The sequence below is a fragment of the Sphaerodactylus townsendi genome, linkage group LG14, assembly GCF_021028975.2.
Source record: "Sphaerodactylus townsendi isolate TG3544 linkage group LG14, MPM_Stown_v2.3, whole genome shotgun sequence".
Taxonomy (NCBI): Eukaryota; Metazoa; Chordata; class Lepidosauria; order Squamata; family Sphaerodactylidae; genus Sphaerodactylus; species Sphaerodactylus townsendi.
This window is the reverse complement of record NC_059438.1, coordinates 41,858,143-41,871,934: the sequence shown is the minus strand read 5'-3', so window position 1 is coordinate 41,871,934 and position 13,792 is coordinate 41,858,143. Positions and strand designations below refer to the sequence as shown.

General features: G+C 49.3%; 1 protein-coding gene across 1 annotated transcript; it reads left to right on the top strand.

The window, feature by feature from the left end:
- The first annotated feature begins 2,896 nt into the window (after positions 1 to 2,896).
- Positions 2,897 to 11,544, top strand: LOC125443804 (cystatin-like). Its single transcript, XM_048516135.1, has 3 exons — positions 2,897 to 3,184; positions 6,036 to 6,149; positions 11,131 to 11,544. Exons 1-3 carry the CDS (start codon positions 2,945 to 2,947, stop codon positions 11,206 to 11,208), a joined length of 432 nt encoding a protein of 143 aa, XP_048372092.1. The 5' UTR covers positions 2,897 to 2,944; the 3' UTR covers positions 11,209 to 11,544.
- Positions 11,545 to 13,792: the final 2,248 nt, after the last annotated feature.

Here is a 13,792-nt window from a genome sequence, read left to right as displayed (position 1 = left end):
TTATTGCAATAAAGCGCAACACAGTAGTTCTAGACCAGCATAGTGCGCTCAGGAAAATTCTGTATCCAACTGCACAATCTTCAGTACACAAATGACTTGCTGATTGGCCCCAAAACCCATAACATAATTTCCCCAAGCTATTGATTACATGTGCTTGTAACTCACTGGTTAAGTTTTGGTGCAGTTCCTGTAAACAGCCTTTTTAAAAATTTTGCTTGCTTGGCTGTTTTTGCAGACTTTTCATCATTTTCTAAGTTTGCCAGCTGCATGTTCTTAGATTGACTTGGTATCTCAAGCTATCTTATGTCCTGAAGCAAGGTTCCTTTTCCAACCACAAGCTGACATTCCCTTTTCACTTCCTGCCATCTGGTGCTTTCCGATTTATCTTCTCACTTGACTCTGAGTCATTTATTCGGTTGTGAATTTTGGGACAATGAGAAGGTTTGTATCAGAGGCTCCAAGCTGTCAAAGGGCACAAGTCCAAATTGCATTAATGGTTGGTGGCTGCACAGCGTGTTGAAGGCCATACGGGAAGAAGCCTCTTTGTCTTCTAGCTTGGTACAGCTTAACCACTTCCATCCTGTCTTGCACTCCCTGATTTCTACCCCCAAAGCCTTCCTTGAAAGTATTGCTGCTGCACTGTTTACCCTGATTTACAGAATATAGCAGTTTCTGCCCATGCCTTGCGCTTATGTGGCTGGGGCTGGGGGTTGTTCACATTCACACGACTGGGGGGGCGGGAGGGATCTGGCAACACTTTCTAGAGAAATTTGCTGTTGCTGTATGTTGCAGACCTCAGCTGCATGGACTTTTCTTTCAGCTGTGGCTATAGCTTGGATCAGGTCATGACCAAACAGGGTCTAAGGCTGTGGTGGCGAACCTTAGGCACTCCAGATGTTATGGATTACAATTCCCATCAGCCCCTGCCAATTGGCCATGCTGGCAGGGGCTGATGGGAATTGTAGTCCATAACACCTGGAGTGCCAAAGGTTCTCCATCACTGGTCTAAGGTCTTCTGCTGAGCAGCTTGGTCCTCCAGCCATAAATCAGTACACGAGGGATCAAGTTAGGTCAAAAACGAATGCTGAAGAGCAAGAAATTGAAAGCTGTTACGTCTCAGTTGACCTGTGGGACCCCTTGAGGTTTTCAAAGCACCAGATGTTTCGAGGTGGTTGGCATGTGCTTGCCTCTACCAGGCTGAGAGAACCAACTGACCAAAAGGCTTCATGTGGAGCAGTGGGGAATTGAACTAGTAAATTCTTCAGATTAGAATCTGATGCTATTAACCACTGTACAGTGTTGGCTCTTCCTTTAGCACCAAAATTAGGAAGATACTAATTCCTGAGTCTAAGGTTTCTTCTAAATCCCTGGGGGAAATGTATTATAACTGCATTGGCCTTTTTCATTTACAATATGATCATCTTGCATGACCGGCAAGGTTTGGGAGGTGGCCTCCTTCGCACCTAGATTAAGGCATAAATAAAACGGGAGTCTGGTGGCTGCAAGACATGGAGTGCCAAAGGGCTGCATCTGACAAAGTAGCTGCAAGTTGTGGAGGCTGGAGCTGGTTTTGAGATTGGAAAGCGATCTTGGGGTGGCATCTGCCTATTGTTGGACAGAGCGCAATGGGGATCATTTGCAGCTGGATCCTCTAGTCCAAGTGGGAGAATCTGGTTGTGAATGATTGCTGGAGAGCTGTGACGGCACAATCCAGAGGCGTAGCTGGGCCAAACTGTGCCCGGTGTGCAGTGTTTTTTCTGCCCCCCCATGGCCCCCCTTCCCACACTTACCTACGTTCCTTTTCTATTTCTAGTACTTTTTGAGGCTGAAAAAAAGCGGCCTATTTACAGTTCAGGCTAAAAACTGCCTGAGAAACTATGGTTCCCAGGAGACCTTAGGAAGTATAGTTCATCAGGCAGTTTTTTCCCTGAACAATGAGAACGCATTTCTCAGCACCTCAAAATTACTAGAAATAGCAAAAGGAAGCGTAGGAAATGAAAATGAGGAAAAAATATGAGAGGTAATGTGTGTGTTATTATTACTTGCCGTGGGGGGGGGGGCACCGTGGGAAGGAGGGCTGGGGGCGATTTTCCATCCCCGGGCGTGTGCCCAGTGCACGACGCACCCCCATTCCCCTTGGTGCTCTGCCACTGGCACAATCCCCATTGAAGCCTGGCTGCTTCCTGGTTTCTTTCTGCAGCTCTAAGGTTGCCATTGGAGAACCTCCTGGCGCAGAGTGGGAAGCTGCTGCGCTGCAGTCCAAGCTCTGCTTGTGACCCGAGTTCAATCCCGACAGAAGTTGGTTTCAAGTAGCAGGCTCAAGTTGGCAAAACGAGGTCCCAGCTTGTTGGGGGTAAAGCAGGGGTGGCCAATCTATGGTGCTCCAGATGCCCATGCTCAATTGGCCATGCTGGCATGGGCTAATGGGGATTGTTGTCCATGAACGTCTGGAGCCCCATAGGTTGGCCACCCCTGGGGTAAAGGGCAGATGGCTGGGGAAGGCCATGGCAAACTGTAAACGGGGTGATGTGGCCTATCTTTGCCCTGAAGGTTGCCAGCAGCCAGGGTGCGACCTGGAGACCTCCCAGGTATCTACAGCTGACCTTTGGGGGAGGACCTCTGGGCACTCGAGGCCACCGGAGTCCTTCCCCTCTGCACAGGCCTCGCCGGCAGACTCTGGCTCTCCCTAAATCGTGTCCCAGCCGGGCGTCGTTGCAACCCCCGTGCGATGCTGGTCCGGCAACCGCAGGGCAGAGTCGGAAGAGCCAGCTGCGCACACGGGCCCCTGGGCGTCGGTGGGGCGCCGGGCCTTGCAGGACCAGCCGGGCCTGCCGCTGGGCCGCCCGGGGGCCGCGGGAGCTCCTCCTCCGCCGGGGCGGGACCCGCTGCAGCCGCCCTCAAAACCCCTGGCCGGGCGCCGCCGCCGTGATTTGCGGCAGGAGCGATGGGTCTGAGGCTGGGCGTGTGGCTGGGGCTGGCGGGGCTGCTGCTGCTGAGCGGCGGCGCCTTGGGGGCCTCTGCGCTGGGCCGGCCGGGGCAGCGCATGGTGGGGGCGCCGGTGGAGGCCTCGCTGGAGGAGCCGGAGGTGAAGCAGGCGCTGCAGTTCGCCGTGCAGCGCTACAACCGCGGCACCAACGACGCCTTCCACAGCCGCGTGGCCGAAGTGCTCAGCGCCCACAAGCAGGTCAGCGGCCCGGACCCCCGGGGGTGGGATGGGGGGGGGGAGGCGGTCCGGGCTGCGCCGTCGCAGGTGCGTCACCTGGAAGGTGGGGGGGGGGGAGCTGTGGCCGCAGAGTCCGGAGATGCCCCAGAGGAGCGGCCGCTGCACCGCTTTGCCTGCCGGAGCAACTGTCCGGCCAAAAGCCCGGAGGAGGCTGAAATGCCCCCCCCCCAACTCCTCCCGAGTGTATGAGCAGGAGGCGGGGCTCTGACCCAGAAGATCCCGTCGGCGGTGCAGGTGACAATAAGGCCGCTTTGGCTGCAACTGTTCCCGCAGGGCCGGCCTGATTCTCTTGGTTTTTGGCTGCAACTGTCCCCGCTTGGCTCGGCCTCTTTTCCCAGTGGAGGGGGGTTGGTTTTTCCCAATGACCTCCTTTCTCTTTTGCACGTTGGTGTCCTCAGTGGCTCCAGCCCCCAATGGCAGCCGTGTCGGGGTGGGGGCCCCCACCCTGTGCCCAGACTCAAAACAGTGGAGAACCCCGGTGGCCTGCGACAAGGAACTGCTTTGCATTGTGTCAGGCGCCTCTTCTCAGCCTTGGCACGACTTGGTTTAAACCTGGCCTGATAGTGGCTCGGGACTGGATGCGCCCGCTTGGCTCGGCCAAATTTCCTGACCCGGCCCTGCCAGCGCTACGGCACACCTGCGCTGAGATCCCTCTGTGAGAAAGGGGAACCCTCCCCACCCCATGCTCCCACTCCTTTTGCAAATGAAGTGCCCAGTGGTGGGATTCAAATAATTTAACAACTGGTTTCGTTTGAGCGAGGGGGGGCAGAAGCAGGTGCCGGGCCCGACTGCTGCAGCCCCTGGCTCAAGTGGGCTGGGGGTGTGCAATGAGGAGAGGAGTTTGGATTTCTCTCCTGCAGGAGACTCAATGGGGCTGACAATCTCCTTATCCTTCCCCCCTCACAACAAACACCCTGTGAGGTAGGTGGGGCTGAGAGAGCTCCGAGAAGCTGTGACTAGCCCAAGGTCACCCGCAGTGCAATGGCACCGCGATTGCAACCGTTCGCCAAACTAGACAAAAAATTAGCTACCGGTTCTACCAAACTGGTGTGAACCAGCTGAATCCCACCTGCCAGTATAGATGCTGGGAATCACCTGCCAGTATAGATGCTGGGGAGGCCTTTTCGGTTGTGTAGGCAGCCAATAGCTAGGAGCATCAACACAGAACGGAAGTTGTGCATGTGAGCCACTGAATCACGAAGCCGAGCGGAGCGTCTTTCTGTCCTCTCTGTGGCAGCAGGTTCTCTGCCCCTGCTTCCTTTTTTCCTCCAGTTTTTCAGTTACGAATCTTTGCAGAAGTGCCTTTTGGAAAACCAGAAGACAGTGTCTGCTTTGCTTCAGGGTCGGGCCAACCGGGGTGGTGAGGTGCCACAGAAAGAGCCCACGAATTGGCATCTTGGGCTTCTGCCTGTCCAGTATCGGAATAGAGAAGTCGCTCTGTTCCGCCCCGTCCCCCAGCAAAAGATCTAGAGTCAGCCCAAGGTTCTCTGTCCGGGATGCCATTTTGGACCAGGATATTCCACCGAATTATTACATCTAGTGGTCTTTTACAAACTTTGTCCAGCCCTTGCGATAGCTTCTGAACCAAGTGACACCCTCTGTACCTTGTGGGTGTACCTTGTAGCGGTGAGTTCCATAGGACTTGTATTGAGTACCAGACAGGATGGAATGGGGTGGGCCATCTGATATCATAGGTCTTCTGAGCATTCAAGGCTGTTGTGGGGCGTCTTTTGTAATCTACTAGGTATTTGGGATTCACTTTATCTTTGCTTTGGATGCAGTTGTCTTGGGGGAGGGGGAAGATTTTTTTTAAAAAAAACTTCCTTACCACAACAGCTGCAGGAATCTCTCACTAGGACAGTGGTGGCGAACCTATGGCACTCCAGATGTTCATGGACTACAACTCCCATCAGCCCCTGCCAGCCCTTCGGGGGTTGGGCGGTATATAAGTTGAATAAATAAATAAACAAACAAACATCTGGAGTGCCATGGGTTCGCCCCCTTCACTAGGAGAAGTGAAAGTAGATGAGAATTAGGGTTGCCAGAGATGTAGATGGCCAAAATGGCGCCCCCCAACACACCTTTCGTTTAGTTCATTGTTGTGTCTTCAGTGCAGCCTTGCATGGGGGAGGCTTCCAGAAAGGTTGACGCTTGGAGCACTCTTCCCCCCCTCCCCTCCAGAGCTATGAGCAGGCTGGTTTACTCCCAAAAGGTCACATTCCTTGCAAGGTCTCCTGGGAAATGTAGTTCCCAGTAAACAGAACTGAGTTTCTCTGTTCTGCAGGAACTACACTTTTCCGCCTCCGCCTCCTCCCCCCCACGTCACCCGTTGGCACGCGCCCGGTTCACATCATAGCACCCCACTCCCTTGCAGCTACACCACTGAGGGCTGCCGACCTCCAGGTAATAGATGGAGCTTTATTTCAACTCATCACCAGGTGATAGAGATCAGTTCACTTGGAGAAAACTTGGTGTGGACTCTGTGGCATCATATAGCACTGAAGTCTCTCCCATCCCCAAACCTCCCGCTGTCATCCCTAAAATCTCCAGGTATTCCCCAACCCAGACCTGGCAACTCTATGCAGAATGATAGCATTGCAGGTAAGGAGGAGGCAGAGAAAGACCGAGCACAAATGGCTTCCATCTCTCACTTCTTCAGCAGGAGGGAATGGTGGTCCTGGGAAGACATTTTGAGGGTGTCCCGCTCCCCCCAAACTCAGATATGGGCAGGCATACCGACAGAACCAGTCTCTCTCCTCTATATTGGCTGTTAACATTCTCTTTATTAGGATTTGCTTTGTATCTCTTACAGATTGTTGCCGGAGTCAAGTACATTTTCAACGTTAAAGTCGGGCGGACAAGATGCAGAAATTCTGAAGCAGTTGTTGAGGACTGTGAGTTCATGGTGGAACCAGATCAGGCAAAGGTACATTTCAGAAATAAGCAGCCTGTTTGATATTAGTAGATATATTATTCAGTGGTGGCGAACCTTTGGCACTCCAGATGTTATGGACTACAATTCCCATCAGCCCCTGCCAGCATGGCCAATTGGCGGCTTCTTCTTCTTCTTCTTCTTCTTCTTCTTCTTCTTCTTCTTCTTCTTCTTCTTCTTCTTCTTCTTCTTCTTCTTCTTCTTCCTCTTCCTCTTCTTCTTCCTCTTCTTCCTCTTCTTCTTCTTCTTCGGCTGCCAAAAGGTCTGTTCCCAGAATGGTAGGAGATCTCTCGGCAACCCCTGATATTGTCCGCTGGGAAGAGAAAAATGGAAAATCTGCATGAGAACTGGAAGTGATATCATGATATATTGAGAGGACATATTACAGTTTGCTAGAAAGCTTGTGGTTTAATCCTCATGTTATGATGTCACTTCCAGCAATCACACCTTCACGATGTCCCACGTATTCCTGGTGACTTTCGGCTGCACACAGCCTGGCAACCGTCAGCTCAGATCCAGCGAAAAATGAGTCGAATTTAAGATGGTTGCGGTTAACTCGTGTCATCGGTTTCTGTGGGGCCCGAGCACAGCCGGGTTGGGCAAGAGTGTCAAAGGGTTGTTGTTTTCTTGTGCTCCCAGGCCCCGAGTCACGCGCTTAAAAAAAATCCCCCTGGCATTTGAGCAGCATGAGTTCAAGGGATGATTAAGGTCCGTTCGTTCCTGGGAAAATCTCTCTCTGGCAACAAACCTAGCGAAGGGCATAATTAAAAAAGAGCACGGATTTCCAGGGGGGCATAACAGGCAAAGTATTTGACGTACGACGGAGGGACTGTGTTTGGGCATTAGAGGGGCAGGAGAGGGTGGAACGGAGGAGTGGAAATTTTCTTGCTGAGAGATTTTGGATGGGGTTTTCAGCTGCCCAAGAAGGATTCTAACTGAACCCGGCATAAAGAAGAAGAAGAGTTTTGATTTATATCCCCCCTTTCTCTCCTGCAGGAGACTCAAAGGGAATGCCGGCAAACCTCACTTTGCCGCCACCCCTCACAACAAACACCCTGTGAGGTGGGTGGGGCTGAGAGAGCTCCGAGAAGCTGTGACTAGCCCAAGGTCACCCAGCTGGCGTGTGTGGGAGTGCACAGGCTAATCTGAATTCCCCAGATAAGCCTCCACAGCTCAGGCGGCAGAGCCGGGAATCAAACCCGGTTCCTCCAGATTAAAATGCACCTGCTCTTAACCACTATGCCACTGCTGCTCCTTCTCTTCTCTTAAGCATTCTTCTCCAAGTTCCTTTTTGGGAATAGTGCAGACTCTGAAGCAGTTAGAAAGGGGGGCAGCTGCTGGGTCATCAAAACAGGTCCTGAGTTATTTCACCAACTTAAAGCTAGACTATTTGAGCAGGAATACTAATTTCTTTTGAGTAAAGCACAGAGCTCTTGTTCTCCATTGTTTTTTGGAATCACTCCCTAGAAATTCTATCCTGCTGAACCTGAACCAACTGGCAAATTATGAACTTAGATGGGCAAGATGTAACTCCTTTCCCTCAACTTTACTCCAAGGTCGTTTTTCTAATATCGTTCCTCTTGAGCGATGCTGCCTGTTCTGTCCCATATACCTGACTCGCTTCACTGCCCTAAACATAGTAATCTTAGATCTGACCTGGTTGCATTATTTCCCACAGGAGTTGCGATTTTCCCAGACAAAATAAAAATGATTAAGTTACTGAATGATCCTGAGGTAGAAATAGCCGAAGCTGTAGCTGCATTCTTAATATGTGTTTTGTGTCATGATCAGTTTTGCATGCCTTGTGATAATGCTCTTTTAACTGTAACTTTATTTAGTTTTAACTGTTTTGGCTTTTTTCTAATGCTGATTAAAGGTCTCTGAAATCTGAATCAAAACAGGTTTTTTCCTATGAGTTTTCTAGGTTGCATGGCCGTGGTCTGGTAATATTTGCTCCTAACGTTTTGTGGCTAGCATTTGTGGCTGGCATCTTCAGAGGCGTATCACTGTGAGCTGTCGTTCTCTCCATGGCACAGAAAACCAACAACAAGCCGGTGGATTTCAGCTGTGAAAACCTTTGGCAATGCGTGATTTCCTTTGATCCCCTGCTGACTCACTGTTTTACTGGAAATCCCGCCCCCCCCCCCCCCCCACCACTAGGATTAGCTTCTAACCCCACCTTGTGCATCAGCCTGCCACGAGGCGGTCAGGAAGGCACCCGCTGTCCTGGATTTCTGCAAATTGTGCATAACTGAATTATTCAAGAGGGCTTTTCTATGCAGGCAACGGAGCTGCATCGTAATAAAGGCTTCACAAAGTTACATGACCCCTATATACTGAGTACAGCTTGTTGAAACTAGGATCTCACTACAGAATTTTGAATCCTTTAATGTGTCAGGTGAACACTTATGCTTTGCTTTGGTTCTGTTTTTAGACTTTTCTGCCCCAACCCTCATTCCTATTGCAATGTTTATCAAATGTCCAATCCGTCGCTTACACACTAACTAAAATTTGCTCAGCATTTCCACTTTCTAATGATGCAAAAGGGCCAGGTTGCCTGATGCATCTGTTCGTGAGCCAGCCAGAGCTCAGCTGCTTGTCCACCTGTCACCATTGGTCAAGGCCTTCTTTAAATTTGATTCCAGAGAGACAGGAGAGTGAAGAAGTAGGTACCCTGCATCTCTTTTAAGCTGGGCCTTCCTCAGAGGGTGGATTTAAAGATGTATGTTCCAGAGTTGCTGATCTGTATTACTCACATGCACGCAATAATTAATGTGTTCCTTAATTTTTGATTCCTAATTATTTTGCTAATGGGAAATTATATATTTAATAAACTGGCCCTACCTCTTGGGTGTGTGAGTTGCATAGATAAGCAACTCTGGAAATTGCATCTTTAAATTTTATAAATGGCTTGTACAATAATTAATCTAAATATTTTTGTTTCCTTTCCCCCTTATTTTCCTTTTTTCAGGTTTTAGAGCTGGGTCAGAAACACAGTATTTTGTATTGTAAACAATATTATTTTATGGTGTATATTTTAACCATTTGTACCCCTAAAAAAGGCCTATTGGACAAAATGTAATATATTAAAATTTTGGGGCGCTGTGTGGTTTCCGGGCTGCATGGCCGTGTTCTAGCAGCGTTCTCTCCTGACGTTTCGCCTGCATCTGTGGCTGGCATCTTCAGAGGATCCGGAAACCACACAGCCCGGAAACCACACAGCACCCCAGTGATTCCGGCCGTGAAAGCCTTTGACAATACATATTAAATGGGGTGCTGTGTGGTTTCCGGGCTGCATGGCCGTGTTCTAGCAGCGTTCTCTCCTGACGTTTCGCCTGCATCTGTGGCTGGCATCTTCAGAGGATCCGGAAACCACACAGCCCGGAAACCACACAGCACCCCAGTGATTCCGGCCGTGAAAGCCTTTGACAATACATATTAAATGGGGTGCTGTGTGGTTTCCGGGCTGTCTGGCCGTGTTCTAGCAGCATTCTCTCCTGACGTTTCGCCTGCATCTGTGGCTGAATGCATCTTCAGAGGATCTTTAATACATAGAGGAACTTTTTAAATACATTCAGAGGAACTTTAATACATATTAAAGTTTTGTTAACCCTTAAGTATTCATTCTGGTGTTAGGCCTTTTGTCAATCCACTGGCTCACAGGCCTGATGCTCTTTGGGGTAACAGGATGTGTGCTGCAACTCTGGTGTGATGTTTGGGCACACTGCAGTGATCCATTAAGTGTTTGGCTCAGGAACAGTGATGGAGTGTGTTTGGGGCTCTGCTTGTGTGGGGATGTTTCACAAAGTTTTGTGTGTCGGAGGAAGTCAGTTGTGCCCACTGGTGGGATTCAAATAATTTAACAACCGGTTCCGGTAGTGGGAATGCAAATAATTTTACAACTGATTGTTTACAAGCACCATTGTAACAACTGGTTCTGCCGAAGTGGTCCGAACCGGCTGAATCCCACCACTGGTTGTATCTCTATGGTGCAGTCAAGCAACTCCCATTCCTTCCAGTGGAACTTTTACTGGGGAGAGGACTGCACCAGTGAATTGTGCTCATGGAATCCATGCTATGCTAGGAGCACCAGTGGTGTAGGAGGTTAAGAGCTCGTATATCTAATCTGGAGGAACCGGGTTTGATTCCCGGCTCTGCCGCCTGAGCTGTGGAGGCTTATCTGGGGAATTCAGATTAGCCCAGGGGTAGGGAACCTGCGGCTCTCCAGATGTTCAGGAACTACAATTCCCATCAGCCTCTGTCAGCATGGCCAATTGGCCATGCTGGTAGGGGCTGATGGGAATTGTAGTTCCTGAACATCTGGAGAGCCACAGGTTCCCTACCCCTGGATTAGCCTGTACACTCCCACACACGCCAGCTGGGTGACCTTGGGCTAGTCATAGCTTCTCGGAGCTCTCTCAGCCCCACCCACCTCACAGGGTGTTTGTTGTGAGGGGGGAAGGGCAAGGAGATTGTCAGCCCCTTTGAGTCTCCTGCAGGAGAGAAAGGGGGGATATAAATCCAAACTCCTCCTCCTCCTCCTCTTCTTCTTCTTTCTCTTCTTCTTTCTCTTCTTCTTCCTCTTCTTCTTTTTCTTCCTCTTCTTCTTCCTCTTCCTCCTCCTCCTCTTCTTCTTCCTCCTTTTCCTCTTCCTCCTCTTCCTCTTCTTCTTCTTCTTCTGTGTGCAGTTTTTTCTGGAAAAAGGGCTTATTCAGAGGGATTAGATTGGAGTATGTGTTGTTGTGCAGTGTTAAATTGGGGACAATCCTGCCACAGTTCAGCCTCCTCAAGCTGTGCCAACTCTCCGCTTGAAATCAACCTGTTTAAAAAGAGCTGATTTTTTGACCAGTGTCTGTGATAGACGTTAGAAATACTTGCCACTGAGGATGTTCATAATTTTCAGGTGTTGTTGGATTGTCAATAGAGAGACCACGTTTCATGTTGAAGGCTTTTTCACTTTCTTTTCTCTTCACAGCAAGCAACTTGCACCTTTGAGGTGTATGTTGTTCCTTGGATAAACAAAGTTGATCTGGTGAAAAATGACTGCCAGTGAACATGCGGTGGCGTTCCTGCAGGGGTGCAGGCGGCTGATCTGAAGGTCCTTTTCCTGTTCAGTAAGAGCAATAATCTCCAAGACTTCTTGCTGCCAACTTAAAATTGCTTTCCTGTTTGTGCTGCGCAAGTAGAATCCTCTAACCATTCTTAAAAAAACAACAACCCATAATCCTGGTGTTCATTCTTTACTGAATTATGTAACTAATGTGTCCAGGCTTGGTTAGGAACAGAAAGTAACTATACTACATTTGCTTTGTCAAGGAATGAAGTTTTAAAAAGATCTGTAATGTTCTGACATTTGTTGCTCACAATAAACTACTGCTATTCAGCGCCATCCCAGATTGCTTCTCGTCATTGCCTTTCCATCTGTGACTGTTCATCAAGGGAAATCCAGAAGCTATGCAGAAGTCCCTGCCAGTTTGATTAGAACAAGGGGTGGGGTGGGGGGGGGGGGGGGGAGACCTGCATTCACATTCACTCTTCTCTCTGATCCTGGACTTAATATTTTAATAATATTTTAACAAGGGAAGGCCCCACAAGAATATGAAGGGGAGAGGAAATGCCATTTTCTCCTCCCGGTTTCCGCACGCCTCCTTTTCCCCCCTAACTGGCTGCCATTTGCTCCATTTCCTGTAGCATCCCAGGGGTTAATAATTTCTCTGTTACTGTAAAAAACTCTTACTGTAAAAAAAAAAGTTCCTAATTTCCAGCTGGTATCTTTCTGTCCATAATTTAAACTCATTACAGCAAGTCCTATCATCGACTGCCAACAGAAACGACTACTTCTCCTCTAATTGACTGCCAGTCAAATACTTAATACTTTCAAATACTTAATTTTGTTTCTAGAAATCAAAAGAAGGATACTTTCCTTAAACAAGGAACTTTACCGTATTTCTAAAACATGTTTTTAAAACAGCCCCACAGGGAGAATTATCCCGTTTTCTACCTTTGCTAACCAGCCACATAGGAAACAACAGGACTTCGTGATTTTTGGACCTAATGGAATTTCTAACGGAAAAGCAGACCCAATTAGTAACCCCCTCTCGGCACACACAAATAATGAGTAACCCACTCTCGGGAACTGGTGAGAACCGGCTGGATCCCACCTGTGCTGCAGGGGTTGCAATAATTATTAAAGAATTCGTTTTCCTCTGCACCATTTATTTCGTTTGCTTTGTGTTGGTGCAACTCTGTTCTGTTCTGTCGGATGCAATTCAGCCAAAATTCAGTCTTGTGCTGTGTGTTGACCTGGAAATTAAGCTTCACTGAACCAAATGGGAATTCCTCTCCCATTGAGCCCTTCTACAAGTTTCTGTTCATTTCATTTCAGGGGAGGGTTTTTTCCCCCAGAAAGGCTACAGTCATCCCAGGCTGTGGATTCCCAGGACTGTATTCGAGGTGGGGAGGGGGGACACCAACTACGATACCCACCTCCCAGCAGGTGGGCAAGTATGGTCAGGCCTGGTATGACCGGGCATGACGCCTCCATCGCCCAAATCTAGGAATTTCCCAACCCAGCTGCCATTCTGAGTTGCATCTGATCGCCAGATTTTGCTCCCCCTGGAAAAATGGCAGCTGTGGAAGGTGGTAGCATCCCCCTGCTGAAATCCCCCTCCTCGAGCTCTTCTGAGGCTCTGCTCACAAGTTGCCAGTGATATTTGCATCTGGAATGGAGCCAGGCCTTTCCCCAAAGTGCTGGACAGGTGGCATCAACCTTTCCCAAGACAGCTTGAAAATGCAGGTGCAAATCTTCACTCTGCCAAGGAAGCAAACTGGGTGATCTCAGCCTCGCTTTCCTTGCAGTGTAAAACTGAGGATGGAGCAACCATATGGAAATAGCTTTGAGTCCCCATCAAGACGAAAAGTAAGATATACAGAGAGGCAGCATGGCATTGCAGGGGTCTGCAACCTGCGGCTCTCCAGATGTCCATGGACTACAAATCCCATCAGCCCCTGCCAGCATGGCCAATTGGCTGTTGGGATTTGTAGTCCATGAACATCTGGAGAGTCGCAGGTTGCAGACCCCTGTGCTGTCCAACTAAGATCTGGGAGACTCGGGTTTGAATTCTTACTCGGCCATGAAAGCGTGTTGGCAGGCAGGGGCTGATGGGATTTGTAGTCCATGAACATCTGGAGAGCCGCAGGTTGCAGACCCCTGTGCTGTCTGACTAAGATCTGGGAGACTCGGGTTTGAATTCTTACTCGGCCATGAAAGTGTGCTGGAAGACCTTAGGTCAGTTACTCCCTCTCAGCCTGAACTACATCACAGGGTTGTTGTGAGAATAAAGTGGAGGAGAAGAGAACCATGTGAACTATTTTGGGTCCATTAGTGAGAAAAGTGAGTTATAGGCTCATTCCGCACATGCAGAATAATGCACTTTCAAACTGCTTTCAGTGCTCTTTGAAGCTGTGCGGAATGGCAAAATCCACTTGCAAACAGTTGTGAAAGTGGTTTGAAAACGCAATATTTTGCGTGTGCGGAAGGGGCCATAAACGAAGTGAAAAGAAACGGAATCAATGTCTGAACAAACAGTTAAACTGGCCTTGCTCAAAGTGGCATCGTCAAAACACCAGTCTTGCTC

Excerpts from the sequence above, each read along its gene's own strand:
- LOC125443804 (XM_048516135.1), top strand. The coding sequence starts at position 2,945 with ATGGGTCTGAGGCTGGGCGTGTGGCTGGGGCTGGCGGGGCTGCTGCTG. Across the intron at positions 3,185-6,035 it reads TGCTCAGCGCCCACAAGCAG|ATTGTTGCCGGAGTCAAGTA; the intron begins GTCAGCGGCCCG and ends TATCTCTTACAG. Across the intron at positions 6,150-11,130 it reads TGGAACCAGATCAGGCAAAG|CAAGCAACTTGCACCTTTGA; the intron begins GTACATTTCAGA and ends TTCTCTTCACAG.